This window comes from Triturus cristatus, chromosome 8 (assembly GCF_964204655.1).
Source record: "Triturus cristatus chromosome 8, aTriCri1.1, whole genome shotgun sequence".
In the NCBI taxonomy this organism is placed as follows: domain Eukaryota; kingdom Metazoa; phylum Chordata; class Amphibia; order Caudata; family Salamandridae; genus Triturus; species Triturus cristatus.
Window position 1 is genome coordinate 1,231,885,493 of NC_140591.1, and position 21,707 is coordinate 1,231,907,199.

Below are 21,707 nucleotides of genomic sequence, written 5' to 3' on the forward strand. Positions count from 1 at the left end.
CTTTCAGTACTTATCGCCTTGCTTGTGTTTAGGTTTGGGTTTGTGTTTATTTAAAACAGAACCTTTTTATTCTCCTATCAGTGAAATGTGGACGCTTGCTTGTGTTGTGTTCTAAAGCTGCCGTACCTCCGGGTTGTCGGCTGAATAGCTGTGTCCCTGACTTGAAAAATAAAGGTTTTTAAAAAAAAAAAAAAAAAAATATGGTAAAGAACTGAATTTATTTCACTGCACAAAAAAAATCTGAATGACCGTCACGGAGGTCGGCTTTGGAAGAGGGCTATAACATCAAATACTTCACTAGCTATACTTTTATAATAACAGTTGGCAGCATTAGCAGAGAGGAATTGCAAAAATTGTGGGTGATTCTTGTGCATTGCGTTGTATTAAAAAATGCGTAGGTGCAGCAAACGTTCCAAGACTTCTTGGCGCAGTAGAAGTAGGCTGAATCACCTACTGGCTGGCCCAAATCTTATTAGAACGAGTGAAGCCAAATTTTTATCAATATACAAAATTCAGAGGGGCCGATCACAGAACTAATCTGAGATAAAATCCTGAACTCACTACTTTTGGTATTCACAGAAGGCATTTAGTAGTAGTAAAGTTAGGACTCCTAACTTTACTACTACTAAATGCCTTTTATGAATGCTGAAAGTCGTAAAGTTAGGATTTTGTCTCAGTTTAAAAGTAGTAAAGTTAGGAGTCCTAACTTTACTACCACTAAATGCCTTCTGTGAATACCAAAAGTAGTAAGTTTAGGATTGTATCGCAGATTAGTTCTGTGAATCGGCCCCAAAGAGAGAATGTTAGCATAATTGTATGTGTTACCATATACTACATAAACGGAGGCAATTTTAGTATTTCTGGCAGACTGCAAGGCCAGAAATAAAGAAATTAACTAACCTGACGATTGCTCTTGGTACCAGTGTTAACGTTTCACATCTTTCAAAGACTTTAGCCTCCTGGACAATGTAGGTTTCTGACTGAGCTGAGGTACATATTCAATGTTAATTCCACGGCAAGGGCGGCTCCACATATTAAGACACTGCTTGCGTCTGGTTACAACCTTACATGGGTGGAGGGAGGTTGTAAAGTAGATGCAATGCGATTTGAAAGGAGCACTTCAACTGCCATTAATCCGTAACATTTTATGGCTTAAATAGGCAGTTATCAGATTTATATGGGCAAGTCAAAATATTTTCAGGCGTAAAATTCAGGATTAAGTGGGAGTCAATAGGAAAGTTATATGTCATGTGGGGCTGTACACGTGTTTTTTTGTTGGTTAGACAAAACATGGAGGCCAGAACAAGCAAACAGTTCTTCCAGGGTCCCAATAAGCGCAAAGAGAGTTGAGGAAGTGACTCGGAAAACAAGCATTAAAAATGCAATAGGTCTCGCATTTACACGAGTTTAAGCTATTGGCATTGTAAATGACAATGTCTTTTATTTAGGTTTTAAAAATGAAAACATAAATAACAGACATTGTCATTTACAATGCCAATAGCTCAAACTCTCGCAAATGCGAGACCTATTACATTGCAAATGCTTGTTTAATTTACCACTTCAAGGTACCTGCTATTTTGGGTTGGAAATTGTAATTATGAAAAAATGGCTGCCGCAGCTTCATGACACATACATGCATGTGCTTGGTTACACATGTGTGCTTTTACAGAATCATGATAATTTTTATTTTTACTGATGCTTTTATGCATCGGCAACAATATATATTTTTTTATTTTTGCTGACGCTGCTCAACATCAGAAACAAGCGTTAGCAAAGCATAATGATTGGCTAACACCTTTCAGAGGCTCAAGTTATTTGCTTTGCCAGTGCTTGTTGTTTAATGCTTCCAATAACAACATTAAGGCCCACTTGAAAGAAGGCTCCCATACAGGTTGAAATGAGGGCATCAAACCCTCAAAATGGGTTCAGATTGCCCCTTTAAACTTGGAGAACATTTCTAGAAAGTTACGTTTCTGCAGGTCACAACAAGTGCAGGTATTAAAATGAATACCTGTTTCAGCAAGATAACAAAGTGCCTCAATAAGCATCCATAATAGTAAACCTCTCCCACGAGCAGTAGAAAAGCAAGTGCTAACCTATTGGTTTTGTTAATGCTTGTTTGTGAAGCATCGCTTTAAACAAATTAAATGCAAAAAAATTAATGGAATAAAAGTAAACTCATATCTTAAGGTACTTCAGAGCTGCATATAGAATTCAATAGTTCCAGTCTTTAAAATGGCACGATTTCTTTTTCACAAGGCCTGATTTACTTTCCACAGGACTCAGAATTGAAACAAATGCAAGGGCCATTTGGTACTCTGCAGTAGTCCTGGGAGCAAATTTTTGGGCCGCTGGCAGAAGAGAAACCTCCTTTTCAGTCATGCTAATTGCCTTAACCTGAGAGTGCAGTAGCCAGTCCACCCCCCAGCAATAAAAGCCTTTGTGTACCAGGGCTTGTGTGGAGCAGTCTCGGTATTTGCTGGAAAGACTTTGAACATCCTTCACAAAGTCCTCAGATAAATTAAGATTGAGCCCTTTTTTGGAATAATTGCCTTTTTTCAGATTAGGGACCTTTAAGTATGTCTGTCTTTGTCTACTGTGTCAAATTAAAAAGACATGGGGGCATATTAGCAAGACCGGCGATAAAATTATCGCAGTTTTAGCGGCAGGAAACTGCCACTAAAACGGCGATAATGGGCTTGCTAATATGCGTTAAAGAATTACAATAGAAGCCCAGGTTAGATGTCCTGCACATTTAACCTGGGCTTCTATTGGAATTCTATAACGCATATTAGCAAGCCCATTATCGCCGTTTTAGAGGCAGTTTCCTGCCGCTAAAACGGCGATAATTTTATCGCCGGTCTTGCTAATATGCCCCATATTGAGGTATCTATTTTGGTCTAGAACAAAGAGTCCACGCCACACTCACCGTGAAGGCTACAAGAAGAAGAAACAACACTGGAGCGCTACAAACCATTAGCATGACTAGTCCTGCTATGCTTTACTTTAACTGAGACAGTAATGCAGTGCCCCCATGATCAGGTTGTACAAAGTAATGGGCAAGTATCACAACTGCCTGTAATTATATGTGAGTCCAAGGTGCCCACACTGAGTGGTATTCCGACTTTAACTTAACAGGTGATTGGAGTATAGCACTTCCTTGTATTGTGTCTGGGGGTAGACTGAATATTGCAGGCCGAAACGTGTCAACAGTTCTGTAGAGGTTTCATTCAGAAAAACAGAGGACTAGAAAAGTCAACTCCATCAAGACATAAGACTTTAAAGTGATATTGGTCTATACTGGGTCACTGGTTGGAATACTCTCAGGGTGTACCACAAATATTATTCAAAATCATACACCCCATTTTTATGAAAATGCAATACAAGGACTGCTGAACAGTGTTATGTGATTTCACGCACTATGTGGTGCTATTATGAAGAAATGGTGTGGATAAGTTGGTAAATGACTCATTATGGACTACTTTCCTTGGTTCTTTACATCTCAAGAATGCAAAGGCAATACTTGTGAAGTCGTTTATTGTGTACAGAATAGTAATAGATTCACAATAGTGACTGATTCCACTATTGTGTTGTGAAAATCATGTCTTGAATTTATCCCAAAATAGAACCCACTTTTTTAGGTCGAGCATTCGAGACCTCTTGTATATACTTTAGTATATACTTGTGTATGTACTTTGTGGGCTCTGGAGATCAACCCTAGGACTTGTCTGCTTCGGGACTTTTTTTCTGTTCAACTGCCTCTATTTAACTGTCTTGATAGAAAACGGCCAGTAGAGGTCAGTAAAATACCAGAATTGCTTTCTGCTGATGGACTTTCTTTTTTTAATTTTCTAGCAACTGCCTTTATTTAACTTTCTTGATAGAAAACGACCAGCAGAGGTCAGTAAAATACCAGAATCAATTTAGCATTCTCTAGATTCCAGTCCATAGTAATTGTCTTCCACGAGCACCCGTAGACAATAATATTGCTTTCAAATCTTGTATTTGCAGTGATATGACCACCAAAGGCCCTGATTTTATATTAAAAACAGAGCTTTGGACTATATCACATACCGGACGTGTCACGCAGTTTAGTGCTTACTTTCCCTCTATGTTAAAGAACAGTAGATGTTTCAGCACCTAGGCTAATGTGCAGCATAGCTAAATACATATAAGGCCCCAAAGGCAAGACCGATTGCATTGCAAATGCTTGTTCTTAGAAGAGGCCACTTATAGGCTCTTTTTGTGCTCCATAACCACCCTTTACCCACCTCTCTGCTCATGGCCATAGACTTTTTAAAGAATGGGCTACGTGGGCAATTGCCCAGGGCCACCACCTTCCAAGGAGCCCTTAATAAAAGTTTATCTTTTTCACTTTTGTCTAATTTTGTAAGTAAGGTTTTATCATTACTGCCTACCTCTAACTCTGTCTCTGTTTGCCCATGATCATTTTAAGGACTTCTGGAGTCCTTGGCAAGGCATATTTCTTTTTATTTTTATTAACACTTTTTGTTGGCTTTAACTTACTGGCAATAGAAATAGTACGCTTTTTACTCCTTATACAATTCCAGGAATATTTAAACTGTTTTTGAGGTACCCCAAATCTTCAAGCTTGCTTGGCATCATGCAGGCTTGAATTAGCAGAAAATGGGTAATACAATTCAAAGTTCTTCCCAACAGGGGGTCCCAAAATATGTCGTGCCCAGGGCCCCAAAAATTATTAAGACAACACTACTCATAGGACAAAAAAAAATACACTTTCCCAGGAAATATCCGAGTCATCAGCAAATCCTGCCAAACGAAAACCCAAATCTTAAGGGAGGCGGGAGGAGGGCGACACAACAAAAGGAGATAGGATATTGCCAGACTTTAAGCAAATAATTGCCAACTAAGTATCAAGCATTGCCAAAGCCAACAAGTCTCCCGTGCATTTTGAGTCCTGACTAAAATATAAAAAGGCCTGCTCCACCAAAAAACTGAAACAAAAAAAAATACTTTCTTTATACAATGCACCTATGAGAAATATAATGTTTGAGAACTCAGTGTAGTTTTGAGATGTAAAACAATTCTTCATACGTGGTAATGCAAGCATTGCACAGGAGGTGGAATAATATACCAAACAGCAATACCATGAGATCATCAAGAAATACTCATCGGGGCGCAGCCAAAGCCCCTCTATGTATATTTTAGATAATCTATAACTATAAGTAGAAGATCGCTATGCGCTGTCAAACCAGACCTAAACGCCTAGTGTAACTGGCTAGCCTGCTCGGAATCTAAGCCCATGATCTTGAAGCACGTTCCCGCCAGTCTCAGGCCTGTTGCGTCACTCCTGAGGTCCAGCATGGACCTAAGGACACAGCTCATCTATTATCCACAAATGGATTCCTAAGCCCCGCCCCTGTCCCAGGCTCTCCACACAAGGGAACCCATCCTGCCCTCCTCTGTGCATTGCACAGACTTGTCTCTGTAACCGTGTTGTACGGAGCTCCAAAGCCCCCAGCTAGGTTTGTATACATAATGGGGCTTATTTACAAGCCCCTTGCGCCACTGTTACGTCACTTTTTCTCATATTAAAAGTGACGCACCTGCGGCGTAAGGGGCTTGTAAATAAGCCCCACTATCTCTAAAGTGGAAACGTGTTCCCATGTCTCTTTGAAGCGGATACCATACCCCCAAATCTTTGACTCAGGAGGGGATTCAGCGCTCCCCAATCTCCCCGCTCGCTAGTGCAGGCAGACACCCACATATCGCTGGCCCAAATTCACATTTATAAAGATTTTTTATTTTTATTGTATTTTTATAGCGCTGACGGGGCGTCGAAGCACTTCTCATTTTAACTCGTGCCCACCTGTAGTGGGATGAAGGGCACAGAGTGGGGGGGACGGTCTAGGGTTATAGAGTGCATCATAAGAATACAGTGCACAGAGAGTGTGTTCGACAGAATGCAGAGCACACAGTGTGGATATACAGCGCCTCAAAGGCGAATGCAGCGTGGTATTATAGCGGACACTGGAGGACAAGGTGTACAGAGAGTGGACGTAGCGCTCAGGCAGATAATGCAGTGCACAAAGTGTGGGTGCAGTGTATAGAATGAAGATGCAGAGCACCGTGTGATGCTGTGTAGAGTGGGGCCGAATATCTGACATCAGAACTGCAGTGCAAGTAGAGTGAGGATGCACTGCACTGAGAGTGGCCATGCAGTGTGCTGAGACAGTGATGCAGTGCACAACTTGAAGGCGTAGTGTGCATGTAGCATGTGGATGCAGAGCAGAGGGAAAAGAGAGGAAGTGCACAGAGTATAGGGGAGTTTTCAACATGGTGACGCAACGTGCAGTGTGTAGTGTGCAGTGCACACATAATAAATGTATTGCAGAGCACAGGGATTCAGTGTCCAGTGAACGAAAAAAAATGCAGAGACATTCAGTGGGATGCAGCAGCCGGAGCAAGGGGCTCGTTGCTGAGAGCACAGTGCACAGAACAACCTCTAGCTACAGAGAGCACAGATGGAGTGCACAGAATGCAGATGTAGCGCATAGAAGCAGCTGATAGCTTCAGTAAATGTAGTGAAGCAGAAAGGGCTTCACAGAATGAGGTGAGAGAAGTTGATGTGATCAGAGTAAGGGGGGAAATGGAGATGTGCACAGAGAGTTGAAACGCAGTGCACAGAATGGACAGAGAGAAAATGCAGTGCGTGGGCATCAGTGAAGTGCTGTGTACAAGGAGCCCATATGCGTTTGTCTTCGCTACGAAAGGGTGAAAGGAAGTACTTACCGACCCGGCTCTCCCCCAACAAGCACGGTCCACTTTCACTTTCATCCGTCGCGAAAGCTTTCTTGTCTTTTTGGGGCCATGTGTTTGAAACACATGGCCCCATAAAGATAAGTAAGCTTTCACGGCAGAAGGAAGGCAGACGAGCCCGTCCAAATGGGACGGCTCAGAAAGCCGGACAAAAACGTCACAAACACCTCTTTTCCAATGGCTGGCCACCGTTTAGCATAAACGGTGACGCTGGCCAATGGAAAAGAGGGGCGGGGCTCCCAGAGCAGAGGGAAAAGAGGAAGTGCACAGAGTATAGGGGAGTTTTCAACATGGTGACGCAACGTGCAGTGTGTGGTGTGCAGTGCACACATAATAGATGTATTGCAGAGCACAGGGATTCAGTGTCCAGTGAACAAAAAAAAATGCAGAGACATTCAGTGAAATGCAGCAGCCAGAGCAAGGGGCTCGTTGCGGACAGCACAGTGCACAGAACGACCTCTAGCTGCAGAGAGCACAGATGGAGTGCACAGTATGCAGATGTAGCTCATAGAAGCAGCTGAAAGCTGCAGTAAATGTAGTGATGCAGAAAGGGCTTCACAGAATGAGGTGAGAAAAGTTGATGTGATAGGGGGGAATGGAGATGTGCACAGAGAGTCGAAACGCAGTGCATAGAATGGGCAGAGAGAAAATGCAGTGCGTGGGTATCAGTGAAGTGCTGTGTACAAGAGCCCATAAGTGTTTTTCTTCGCTACGAAAGGGTGAAAGGAAGAACTTACCGACCCTGCTCTCCCCCAACAAGCACGGTCCGCTTTCACTTTCATCCGTCGCGAAAGCTTTCTTGTCTTTATGGGGCCGTGTGTTTGAATCACATGGCCCCATAAAGATAAGAAAGCTTTCACGGCAGAAGGTAGGCAGACGAGCCCATCCAAATGGGACGGCTCAGAAAGCCAGACGAAAACTTCACAAACACCTCTTTTCCAACGGCTGGCCACCGATTAGCATAAACGGTGATGCCGGCCAATGGAAAAGAGGGGCGGAGCTTAATGCCCTTTACAGAAAATACCCAAAATCGTTAAATCTCGCCAGCGAGACTGCGCATGTGCGCAGCCCACGCCAGGCGAGACCTAAAAAATTATGCGGATAGACTCTGAAAAAGCCAATAGCTGAGACCTGTCAAGTGAGAGCGTTTTCTCACATTTCACAATGACAAAAATCACACACAACATACAGCATTGGGATTTGCCTTATGGAAAGCTGTAGAACCACTAAACCCAAATAAAATAAAAAAACTATTAACAAGTTTAAAAATATGTCTGAAATTAACAGCAGAAGGGGATGTTTTACATATGCTCCACAACATTAACTTGCCCTCTTGAGCTTCTTTGAGGGAGTTTTGTTTTTTTTAGACTTCATTATGGCCAAACAGGCCACAATGAGATCACTGGTTGAAAGGTGGAATTAGACAGCCTTTTTTGCTGCACTCCCCAAAACCTTGGAATATCACAAGTAATCCAAATCCTGCCTTACAAGTTTGCAACTTATTGAATTTGAATCACAGATATTGAGTCGTCAGGTGCAGGCTGATGATTTACATTTGCTGCAATTATCATGAAAATACCCCCAAAAAGCATGTGCTCTAAACATATACCCAACACTCCAACGCTTCATAATAATTTTTCACCAATGTAACAAAACAGCCACAAAGAAGTGCCATTGCTGGAATGGATAACACAATGGGACTCATAAGTACCTTGGAAGTTTGCAATCAACAGTTTTGGCATCTACCACACAGAACTTCATATATACTTGTCTAGAAGCAAGAGTGTGTCAGGCAAACATACACATACAACTAAACATAGCAAGTGGAAAACTTTCTTGGAAAGACATCTTTACTGTATTGTTTACGAAGAAATAAGGACAACAAAATAACAAAACATATGCTAGCATTTATTTTCTTACTTGTCACCAAGGCGGAGTGGTAATAGCCGCAAGAGACCCAAGAAATTGGCTTTTTCAAATCTACTTGACGAGGTGAACTGGCATTAGCTTCATTCGCTTGACCAATCTGGCCTTCCGAATTGTCGCCCCACATAAAAAGTTTACCATCCACTGGGAAAAAAACACAAAAGGTTTGTAGGTAAGATCCTGTGTTGTTCAGCCGAAAATGTGAGGCTATTTATAATAATGGTATCATGCAAGGACTTCAGCATTTTCTAAGCTTCCCTTTTACATCCCCCCATGAGTATCAGCCTACTGCAGATTCCATGCCTTCGGAACGCTGTATAGTTGTGGTTTCTCACAGCTATAAATTGGTTAAAAACTAAACTGGGAAGAAATGAATAAATAGGCAATAAAATAATGCTAGCCTGGGGTCGATTTGGCTATAGCCCTGAGCATCTTATTCCCAAAACGGCATACTTGCAAGTGTCAAAAAAACATTTTACATTTCTCATCATAAGACAGATCTAGATCCAAATTCCAGGAAACCAGTAATTGTTTGACATAAATGAAGTGCTCCTGTTCCCTTAATAAACACTTCAGAGCACATAACAATAGCTCACATCATTTCGACTTGGGAAGCTGCAACTACTTATTGATGCACAGACACTGGCACTCATCAGTGAGACACATTTCCTCTGATCACATTTGCCACAAAGACATAAAAAACAAATGCACTAGTTTTGAAGAAACTTACTTCGTTGGATTGCACATTTCCTGAAGAAGTAAATTATACTCTTTCAAAAAACATTCTATTACTTCTTAGTTTTTTTAAACGGCAGCAAACACAAATTACCAAAAAAACATCAGTATACGGTTTATCACTCAGTACTGCCAACAGGTCTTAAATGCAACAAGTTATACATAAGTCAGTTACGAATAACTGGGAAATTTCCCTGCTTTTATGCTTTTCAATGGTAGTGCGTTTTCAGTGAATTTCTACGTTTTTTTAACATAATTAAAAATTTCACTGCCTTCCATACGTAACTCTACTTTAACATTTGTTTTCTTCAGCGAATATATATATGTGCACAAGAGACTAATGCAGGAGAATTAGTTAAACAAGGCAGCAGGCTCCACTTCTGTCCGTCTTTCTAAAATAATTTGTTTAAACTGTCCACTCCAGATATCTGCTAACTTGTAAGATTCATATAACACACTTAAGGCCCTATTATGAGCTGGACGATGCGGTGGCATTCTCATAGTGGTAACTATAAAATAAGCACCACAATGGGAACGTCAAAGGAAATTCCAGCACTGCATGGACTGAAGAGTCTGTGCCATGGTGGAAGTCTGTGCATGCACACAGGAGGGCACATGTTGTGCCCCCTTGTGTGAATCCACAAGGCCTGATGCACAAGGGAAACCTGCCGTACCCCCTTTCTTTGAAAAGATCTCCATGAAAATAGTGGCGGTGATGAAAGCCGTACCAAGCATATAGGTGCCTCTGACCTGCCTTACCACCGCCAGGGAACAGCGATTTCCTGGTGGAGTTGGCGGTCCCAGGGCGGAACGACCACTAGGATCGTAATGGGGCAGTAGCAAGACCGCTACCGCCATGCCACCACGCATCTGGTGGTCCATGGACCGCCAGACTCGTAATAGGCCCCTAAGTGTCAGAAAAAGTTAGCAAGTTGAAAGAACATTTAAGTGAAAACAATGGAGGAAAGGGTAGATAGGGTGAATTTGGGATTACAGTGTGACAGAAAATACATCAAAAAGCACAGAGTTATGGATTAAATTATGTTCCCACTGGCAAAATCAATAGGTCCACCCATGACACCAACTGGCTTTGCCATTGCTTATGTCTCCCCATGCCCCTAAGATGGCTGCTCTGCTGGTGTAAACGTGGGTGACAACCCTCTTGGAATGGTTTTTCTTTTGTTTTAAGAAATAGGATTCAAAGATGGCTAGAGCAGGGATTTGCTTTGGAAAACTCTAAATAATATTTTTCTTAAAATAAAGGTAAAACCATTTCAAGATGTATGCTGTGCGTGGCAATCTTGGAATTGTTTGTAAACAAGTATTTTTTCTAAAAACAGAAGAAAAAGTATTCTAATATAGACTCAGTACAAAGACACAAAAGGAAGTCAATCTTGAAATCGATTTTAAACCATCTAAAGATGGTTGCCCTGCAACACTACAGCAGTTGACGGTGACAAGGTGAAGGGGATGTGGGGGGAAAACAAGCTGAGGGACTTAATCATTTATGAAGGGAGAAGGAGTCTCAAAGGAGAGGAGTGGTGAGTAGAAAGAAACACAGTTAGAGAAAACAGTCCTTTGTGCATTGTAATGCAAGGTTTGGACATCAAAATTGGACGGATACATTTAATCCTGTCCAAACACGTTGAAACCAAAATTCCCCTTGGAGGGACACATACACAAAAACAGGGAGGAATGGCAACGAACCTGGAGAAGGGAACTGAGATATAGACGAAATCCATCACATCATGAGCAAGGAGCGTACACAAAGCTCACTCTAAGGGCCTGATTTAGAGTTTGGTGGATGGATACTCCATCACAAATGTGAAAGACACCTAGTCTGCCGTATTACAAGTATTGCAGGATATAATGCTATTGTGATACAGTGGAAGGGCTATCCGTGACGTATCCCATCCGCCAAACTCTAAATCAGGCCCTTAATCTATAGTGGATATAATAGCTCTGTTTTCCAACGGAAGGGTAAAGCTTTCTGTAGGTGAGACCTAAAACTACATTTTCCAGGTTAAGTCTTGGACGTCTTTACCAAGACTATACAATATGCACACACTAAGAAATTAACAATGTTACCACCAGGTTTTCCTGGAAAAACCTCTTTGTTTATCATTCAAATTATAAATAACAAAGCTGGAAGAAGTAGTTTGCCTATGCTGGAGTCTCATCACACTCACCGGTGAGGAGAAGAAACACAAATAACCCTGCACTGCTAAACAAGTGGGAAGAATGGACCTTACATGGTGTCATAACACACGTAAATGCCATGGTTAGCTTCATCTATAGTTTCAGTGGTTGAAAAAATGTGGGCGATGGGTGCCTCTATGAGGGAGGAGATCTAACAACCATATGTAGGACTCTTTCACACAAAGCCACCTATGTAACTTAGAAAAAGGCTTCATATATGAAGTATAATTCTGTGTTGGACAAATTCATAGAGGTTGATTTTGTTTCAGTTGGAAGCTAACTCCTATGGAAGTCGGTGCAACATCTGGGATACGCACACAGTAGATACAGAGGACGTTTCACTGCTACGTCTGGACGTGGAGCAAACTCCTAAATGATTTATATTGCACTCTGTGCACCCCACAGACCTCACATGGGATCCCACAGTATTAACAGTGCACCTTACTGCATGCACACTGACCACAGTGCACTTACCATGCCACCTGCACCCAAGGAACTCAATCTACACATTTGGCACTTACTGATAACCAGTCACTGCTCCATTTACGGACTCCACAGTACTCAAACATTTGAACAACATACGTGCTGCACTCATAGGGTACTCCATTGTATACACAGCACCAATGCAACTGGATTCCCACTGCACTCGAGCTGCAAGCCATAACAACACCGCAACCCACGGAACTAGCACTGCAGTCAGACTGCGCTCCAGTGAGCCCACCCTGAATCCCTCTGTACTCAGTAAAAGACCTCTCTTTAAATTGGGAAAGAGGCAGAGACGGGACAAAATGAAACACGTGTATGTGATAAGCAATCTTTGGAGAGTTTTAGGAAGCAGGCTGGTCGAAAGAGAAGAGCTAGAGAAGACGAGAAATTTTCAATGGTGCACATGTGCAGTGGTACCACGGCACAGTGATGTCACTCAAACTATGGACGTTTTTCAATACCTAACATGGGACCTCGTCTACAAGAAAATTATGCAGCGCAGCGCTGTAAGCCATTTACCTGCGCCGAGCTGTGTCATTTTAAAAGCTCAGGGAAGCGTCACATGAACAACATTATGACACATCCCTGTGTTTTCCCCTGCACCTGCGCAGTTGGCGGCCATGCACCAGCGCAGGCACCCTTGCGTCATTTTGCAAGGGTGCCCGGTGTCATTTTGCAAGGGTGTCTGAGCTGCGGAGATGAGGGACACCTTCCTGCACAAAAACAATAATTAATGGCATTTTCCTCTTTCTATGCAAAATGCAAATAAAATAAAGTATTTCTCCTCCTTGTGCCATCCTACGTCTCCCCTTTGGAGGCGTAGGATTCTGATGCTTTCCAAATTTTACAAAAACTTGTCAATCTGGGAATGCGTCAAGTTCCACGAATTTAGCATGGGAACACCCACAGCAACACCCAAGGAATGCCACTTTCGAGGCCCATTTTTACAAAACTATGAAAAGTCATACAGGGTGACTACGTGGCCTTGTAAATAAGGGCAAGCCCATTGCGCCGTCAGTGCATTAAAAAATGTGATGCATCGGCAATGCAAGGGGTTTGTAAATAAGCCCCTAGGTGCGTGGAGACCACTTTACTTTCTTGCATTAGGGACCATGACGTTCTTGCTGGACCATTGAATAAAAGCTCATGAACAGAGTAAGGTACGTGGCAGAAATGTCAGCACGCTACACTGTGCAGACAAGCCACAACACAACACAGCCCAGCAGCTGCTCCTTCTTGAAGGAGCAAATGAAAGGAAGTGCAGGAGCTGTGAAAATAAACACAAAAGAAGCCTGGCCTGGCTATAGATAAAAAGATGCATTTTTCGCCGATGTCATAAATTTGCCCGGAGACGTTCTATATTAAGATACACATTTGGCAGATGAGTTTCCCAACTCATTAACCAGTGGACTGCTGGTACACAGTTATTGTTAGGTCTCGCTGATCCAGCGCGCATGCGCTGCTAGCGAGACATTTTGTAAGGGACTTTTCAAAGTGCTACCGCTGTCATAGAGCTACAGTGCATGAGGCGTGCACGCGCGCAAAGCAGCCATATGGCTTTACGTCGCTCTCCCTCATAGCCTCCTCTCCGCCCCCTTCCCTGCTGCTATTTCACACCAGTTTTCTTATGCACAGAACTCCCACTTCCCCCCCTCCCCCCTCACAGATCGCGTCTCGCGGCCGCTCGCGCGGCCAATGCTTGTTTATTTATTTATTTATTTAGAATGGCGCTGGTGTGCTTTCCATGCAAAGAGCACCCCTCCCTCCTTCCAAACAGTATCCAGCGGTGATGCTGTGGTCTTTTATTTATTTATTTAATAAGGCGCCCGTAATGCGTTGTTTGTTTAATATTGCATCACATTAAAATGCCTGTGTGTTTTTCAACTGCTACAGTGAGGTTTGTTGTGTGGTGCCTATATAACAGCTGCATTTTCATTCTGAATCTTGTGAATAATATGTCCCCATTAGTCGGCAAGCTGTTTGTCCCTCTCACATGCTAACCGTCACTGCTCGAGTCCCACCCCAGGCTGGGAAGAGCAGGCGGAAGCCACCCTCCAACTTGGGTCAGTGACACTCCATGGCACTGCTGGCAGGGATGCTGCAAGGGCAATTTGGGGGGCTTCCATGTTTGAGCAGAGAAAAGGCATAACTCTCGCTCTTGACACACTCAACTTCCATACCACTGCTGCAGCCTCAACTTCATCCTCTAGAAAGATTAACTTCCTCACCCTGCCTCATGTTTATCATGGCGTCCTCTCCTCATCCGTGGGTAACCGGCACGCCATCTTTAAACAGGTGTCACACAAAACGAGTCTTGAACATGCAAGACTTTTCAAACAGCATGGCGTTTCAGGTGTCACACTGGACAGTCTCCCAGAACAACTGTTTGTCAGCAAGATCATATATTGAAAAATACCTCGCAAAATCACTGTGATTGTCTGGATACGTTTGTGTTCTATAAAAACAAGAGCAACAGAAAATCTGAAAAAAACCTGAGATGACTTAATTTTGAAGTGTTCTCAAATCAGATTTCATGTAATGAATCTATTCAAACCGAGAAGCCTAATAAATCCATTTGCTAATTGCCAGTCATTTAACACAAAATGAATAACCATTCAAGCCTAATTTACAAACCCTAGCATAGCCACCTTTATGGTTTACATATGTTGTTCAGTCTGATCAATAATAAGATACAGAAATACTCTTCAAGGAATGTCTTAGCTGAATATTCAATGGTGGAATCTGAGATATTGGTGTAAAACCTCAAAAAAAGGAAAGCACCTTTTAAAATGTTGTATTGATTTTGTTTGTCAATACTATTGATGACATAAATTCATTAAACTTTACTCCACTCAATACCACTCTGCTTTACTCCTCTCAACTCGACTCTGCTTTTCTCCACTCTGCTCAACTCCACTGTTTTACTCCACTCCGCTCAACGCCACTCTGCTTTACTCCACTCTGTTTTACACCACTCTACTTTACTCCATGCCACTCTGCTTTACTCCACTCAACACCACTCTGCTTTACTTCACTCAACTCCACTCTATTCCATTCCCCTCTGCTTTACTCCACTCAGCTCTGCTTTATTGCACGCCACTCCATGCCACTCTGCTTTACTCAACTCCACTTTACTCCACACTACTCCACACAACGCCACTCTGCTTTACTCCACTCTGCATTACTCCACTCCACTTAACACCACTCTGCTTTAGTCCATGCCACTCCACTCAATGTAACTCTCTTTACTCTATTCCACTCTGCATTATTTCACACCAATCCACTCAACACCACTCTGCTTTACTCCACTCTGATTTACTCCACTCTACTCTGCTCCGCTCAACACCACTCTGCTATACTCCATGCCACTCTGCTTTACTCAACGCCACTCTGCTTTACTCAACGCCACTCTGCTTTACTCAACGCCACTCTGCTTTACTCAACGCCACTCTGCTTTACTCAACGCCACTCTGCTTTACTCAACGCCACTCTGCTTTACTCAACGTCACTCTGCTTTAGTCAACGCTACTCTGCTTTACTCCATTCTGCTATACTCCACTCTTTTCCTCTTTACTCCACTCTTCTTTACTCTGCTTAATGCCACTCTGCTTTACTCCATGCCACTCTGCCTTACTCCACGCCACTCCGCTCAACGCCATTCTGCTTTACTTCACGCCACTCTGTTTTACTCCACTCTGCTCAATGAAACTCTGCTTTACTCCCCTATACTCTGCTTTCCTCCACTCCGCTCTGCTTTGTTCCATTCCATTCTGCTTTCCTCCACTCCACTTTACTCCACTCTGCTTTTCTCCGCTCAATGCCACTCTGCTTTGCTCCATGCCACTCTCCTTTACTCCACACCACTCTGCTTTACTCCATGCCACTCTGCACTATTCCACGCCACTCTGCTTTACTCCAAGCCACTCTGCTTCATGCCACTCTGTTTTATTCCGCTCAATGTCACTCTGCTTTGCTCCACTCCACTCTGCTTTACTCCACTCCACTCAATGCAACTATGCTTTACCCCAAGCCACTCTGCTTTGCTCCACTCCTACCTATTTCTTCTTTTTCGTCACCAAACAGGTAAAGCTATCCACATAGTTCCACACCACACAATTCAACTCCACACATTTGCAATCCACACCACATAATTCTACACCAAACCACATAATACAACTCAACATAATTACACAACACACAACATACATCGAATCGACACCACACAATTCCTCATTGTGCCACAAACTTCAACAGCACAGCATATTGTTAATTTTCACCACATACCACTCCACAACACAAAATACAATTCCACATAATTACACTCTATATCACACAATGCCACTCCACATAATTACAGTACACTCAATATCACACATTTATTATCCATGTAACACAGCACACCATGCCACATAATTCCAGTACACAAATCCAATCCACAACACACAATTACACAATTAACTATTCCAGTCCCACACACACAATTCCACTACACACCACATACATACATTCGGCAACACATAAGTAAAAGACAATGCCATTTACAATGCCAATAGCTCTAACTCAAACAAATGCGAGACCGATTGCATTTTCAATGCTTGTTTTTCTTTCTGTCAAATGAGGAACATGGGTAAAAGACCCGTTTCAAGGACCAATTTTTACTGCCAATACTGAGCACCGGAAGCATGATGGGGAGGCGGGTGAGGGGGGATGGGGTCGCCAGCTGTTCTAAAAAAAAATTATCAAATAAAATTTACCTTGCCGCCGCAGGGTCCTGCGGCTTCTCTTCTGCTCGCCTGTGCCCGACTCCAGGTCGGAACAGGAAGCAGGCAGCCAGGCTCCCACCCCTAAGCCAATCACAACACTCCAATGGAGCGTTGTGATTGGTTTGAGCGCCGTGACACAGCACTCAGCACTGGGCTGTAGGGGTGAGCATGTTCTCCAAGCAGGCTGTAATGCAGCCTGCATGGAGCACAGGGGAGTGTGCATGACTGTTATGGGAGGCCCAAGAGGGCCGACCAAACAGTCATTGCGCACAGGAGTGTTCTACCACTCCTCTCCTGCAGCTCCGCCCGGCCCCCTCACGCACTGCCGCAGCAGGAGGAAAAAATTAAATGATAATAATCTATCATTATCATTTTATTTTTTTATTTCTTTGCTGCTCCTGGCAGTGGGGCGACGCTCCTCCACTTTGGCAGAGGAGCCGCCACTGACAGGAAGTACTAGCCACGGTAAATGCAGTGCCTCGCTTTGTCCCTGTTCACACCAAAGATTGCTCCTTAGGCAGGCATCTGGGAACTAAGGAATGCAGCAGCTGTGGGAGTGGGGAATAAATGCAGGGTACTACATCTAGGGCCAGATGTACAAAAGTTTGCGTTTGCGATGACCTAATAGCTAATTTTTGTGATCTGCAATTGTGTAATCACAAACAGCAATGTACTACAGCATACAGCAAACATTTTCCCGGGGCCGTAAAGTTTGGTCTCTGGTGCGACCGAGGACCGCACTGATGCCAGCGGGGGAGGGGGTGTAAAGTGGATATAGGGGGAAGCAAAGCAAGTATATCAAGTGGCTGAACTCAATTGCGCAATGTGAAACCAGAAGACCTGGGATGAATCCCGGCTTCTCCACTTGACCAAATTGTGTGAACCTGGGCAATTGTTCTATTTCAATTTCCCTCCTTTTTCTTCATTGTCACATATAAGAGGACCCTGAAATACATGACTTCAGGATGCGTGCTGTACAAAACCATCTTCTGTGCTTGGATGTAATCACTAATAGCATTGTTGTTAGGGTGGAGGTGTGGGAGGGTGGGTGGAAAGCATGAACGTTTCTAAACTCATATTTGAAAACCATCACTTTAAAAAAATACTTCCGAATGCACTGCTATAATTTGGTTTACTAAGGTGAAATGGTTCTACAAGTCCATGAAATACACTTTTTGAATTTTTAAAAGACTATCGTATTTTTACATGTTTGCTGTCTTTAAAAATGAAGGTGTTCCTAAAATGAAGGGTCTAGTTACTTCCTTTTGCTTAACTTCAGTTAAACTGCTGTATCACGGTCTGCAACTTTTGTTAGCATTTTATGGCCGGAATACTCCTAGGAGTAGCTGTGCGCTATACAAATATTTTCATTTATTTATTCAAGGGTGCATGGGCTCCAATGCAAGAATGAAAAACGGACCCCCATTCCCACTAGTTGGGTAGGAACAAACAGCCACAACTAAGGTGCAGTGAGCCCGCTTCACAGCCATAGACCCTGGTGGCACAGAATCAGCTGCACTAGTGAAAGTGATGCTCACTCCCATCTATCCTGTGTCATTACCTGAATATCTCCAACCCCTCCATCTTTTTCTCCTCAGTGTCAGGCTGTCTGGCAAGCCGCGTGTAAATCACAGATGGTGTTTTTCATCATAATTTGGTCAGTTCAATCTGTAGACCAGTGGTGATTTGACATGAGTTCGATTAACGTGTAAAAAGTGGTTGGACTACCGCTGCTGATTTATAAGAATCCTATGTAATAGAACATGATAGTTGAATGATTGCTGCAATCTCCATCCAAAAGAATTTCTATTGGGATTAACGTAATGATGGTTTTATACATTTCTCCTTGTCTGTTCGGGATATAGAGTGTGACAACAAGACCACGGTCCCACAACGGTCCCGGGTTTGGAAAATTTCTAATAAACCCTTGTAAGTTTTTGGATATAATAAGTTTATTGATTTGCATTATGGGTTCGAAAGCAGAGAGGAGCATGTCTCCTTAAAATCCAAACTCTGCTCTCTGGTGTTCTTGAGTGGAGGTAGTTGGTTGTATAAACTTTTCTTCTCACCTCACGGGTATAATGTATGCCTGTTTGTTACCGGTGTCACAGTTAAGCCTGGGCAAAGCACTACGCTACGCTCGCGTAGTTTGCGAAGTTCGCGCTACTTTGCAATACGCAAATTACACGTAGCACAGTGCGAACACGCGTAGCGTAGTGTTGCATAGTGCTGTGGTCATTTTTTGCTTGCTCGCGGTCCTCAACGTCAAGTTGGCGACCGCGAGCAAGCAAAATGACATCCCGGCGAGACTTTTTCCTTGTTCGCGATCAGCAACATCAAGTTGGCGATCGCGAGCATGGAAAATAAACCTCCCGGCGAGATTCCCAACGCGAGGAGGTCCGGTTTCTCATTGCGAGTGGTCGTGTATGCTGGTGACCGCTCGCGATGAGAAACTACCAGTTCGCGTCGAGAAAGCTGCCGCACGAGTAAAAATCTACTCGAGCAGCATAAAACTACAGCTCGCACTGTGCAAGATGCCATTTTCAATGATTGCACAGTGCCGGTTGCTTGTCCGCACTGTGCAATCATTGAAAACGACATCTGGCACAGTGCGAACAAGGTACTACGCAGTTCGCGAAGTGCTACGCGTAGCTCGCGTAGTGCGAAGTGCACTTTGCGTAGCTTCACGAACTACGCCCAGTGTTAGTCACAGTAGCTAAGTGGTGAGGTTATGTTTTGGGTGACATGGTATATTCACTGGTATAATAGTTTAGAGGAGGTGAAAAAAATTCATTTTCATGGAATGTACAGCAGGGGAGTAGAACGATAAAATATATGTTCTACTTTCTTTTACAGAAATTTGTTCTCTCTTGGAAATTACCTAGAGTACATGATGACAGCAGTATCGGCTGCTTGTCGATAGAAGGTAAAAAATAACCTAATTTGGGGCATAGACCAGATAAAAACGGGACCAACACCCTGATGAATGCCAGAACGACTCAGATGAGCGAGTAACAGTGGCTGAAACATGTTGGTTTACGCAGCAGGGATCTAGGGGTCCTTACCTCCCCTAACCGTCCCGAGATATTACTTTTAATCCTACCAAGGGGTGACAGGAATAAAGATTGCTGATGGTCCCCTCCTAGGTAGTTTTAAGTGTTTATGTCTGCACTTTGTGGTCCCTCCTTCAGGGAATAATTCTCCTTGTATCTGTCTTCATTATTTGCGTTTTCTGTTGACAATGTTTGTCTTTCTGTACTCTCACCACTATAAACTTCACTCTAAAAAATGTTGCGCTCCGCCCATTGTGTTGGTCTGCACTGGGGCGTTTGACGCGGCCCAATGATGAAGCATGACACTGCAAAGTGTGTGAGGGCAGTATTATAATAAAAATGAGTTTTTCTTCTCGCAATACCTCTGTGTTTTAGATAGTGAAGGATAAAACTATTTCTTTGTCACTGTCTTATTGCCTTGTAATAATTTTTAATGAATGTAGTTCTTCTTTACTTAGTAAGTTTCTACCTTCCACTTTCCCCTTATATCTTCCCACCTTTCCATTCCTATATCCATTCTCCTTAGATCTTTGCATTTTCTACTGTATCTCAAACTTTCCGTCTCTCCCTATTCTCTTGCATGTCTCTTGTCCCTTTCAGTATCCCTCCTGCCCCATGTACCTCTTCACTTGCCCCTACTTTTCAATATACTTCCCTTCTTATACACCTCCGCTTTCTTCCTATTTCCCACCCTTCCTCTCTATTCTCACTTGTACACCTACACTTTGCCATCCCTCCTCTCTACTTCTAACGGGCGTTTCCCTTCTGTACAGTATGTAGTCCTTTGTCTGTATTTTTTTGGCCTGCATCACTAGTCCCTTTCGTTGCCCATCCTTTTTCTTCACTTTGACTTACTATCCCTCACTCTCCCCTTTAATTTGTTACTTTGCACCTTTCCCTCTCCCCACTTTCTCTTGGATCACTGGGCTCCTATTTTAATTTTTCCAGTCTTCCCGTACAACTATATCATTAGCTGTGGATTTCTAATCTTCACATCTCTCTCTTCTTCTGTGTCATGTTACTTCCCTTTTCACCCACTTCGCTCTTCCTTGTGTCTCTGCACTTTGTCCCCTCTTACCAATCAGTCCTCTTTATTTGATTTCCCTCCACTCTCTTCTTTTTCTATCTCTTCACTTCATACCCAATTTCTCTCCACACTTCATCTCTCTCCCGTAACTTTTAAGTCTTCTCTGTATCTCTCCACTCTCCCCTTTTCCTGTTACTTGCCTCTCTCCGTCCTTTCATTTTCTCTATTCTGCACCTCTGTTCTCATATCCGTCTCTATATTCTCTCCATTGTTCCCTGTATCCCTCCAACCATTTTCAATCTCCTTTGTATCTCTCCATTTTCTCCAAGTCTCTATTCTGCCCTGTTCTTCTATATTTACACAAGTAACCCTCTTCGTTTTCTTACCCGACATCTCGCCACCCCTTCATTAACCATGCAATCCATATGTATCGTCCCATTCACCTAATTGCTTCTTTATCAATTTCTCTGTCTTTGTTTCTCCTCTACATCCCTCTTTCCTTGATTCTGTGACAATGTACTCTTTTCCCTACCGACTTCTCTTCTATACATCTCCTCCCCAGTGAAGGAGACACAGAGCCAAGCCTCGGGCAGGTACTCTAAAAATAGATCGATGTGGACAACCTTTTACGTAGACTGTAGCTGGTGCAAGACAGGCTGAGCACCTCAAACACTTTAGGCAAGGGTGCTACTGCACCTGCTGCAGCACTGGTGGAGG

At 43.1% G+C, this 21,707-nt stretch overlaps 1 protein-coding gene across 1 annotated transcript in view; it reads right to left on the minus strand.

The window, feature by feature from the left end:
* Positions 1–21,707, minus strand: part of RPGR (retinitis pigmentosa GTPase regulator) — a 193,913-nt gene that overhangs the window by 119,457 nt on the left and 52,749 nt on the right. The window contains exon 6 of the mRNA XM_085622914.1: positions 8,722–8,871. Coding sequence (XP_085479040.1) covers positions 8,722–8,871 — 150 coding nt within the window. The remainder of the gene's footprint in view (positions 1–8,721; positions 8,872–21,707) is intronic.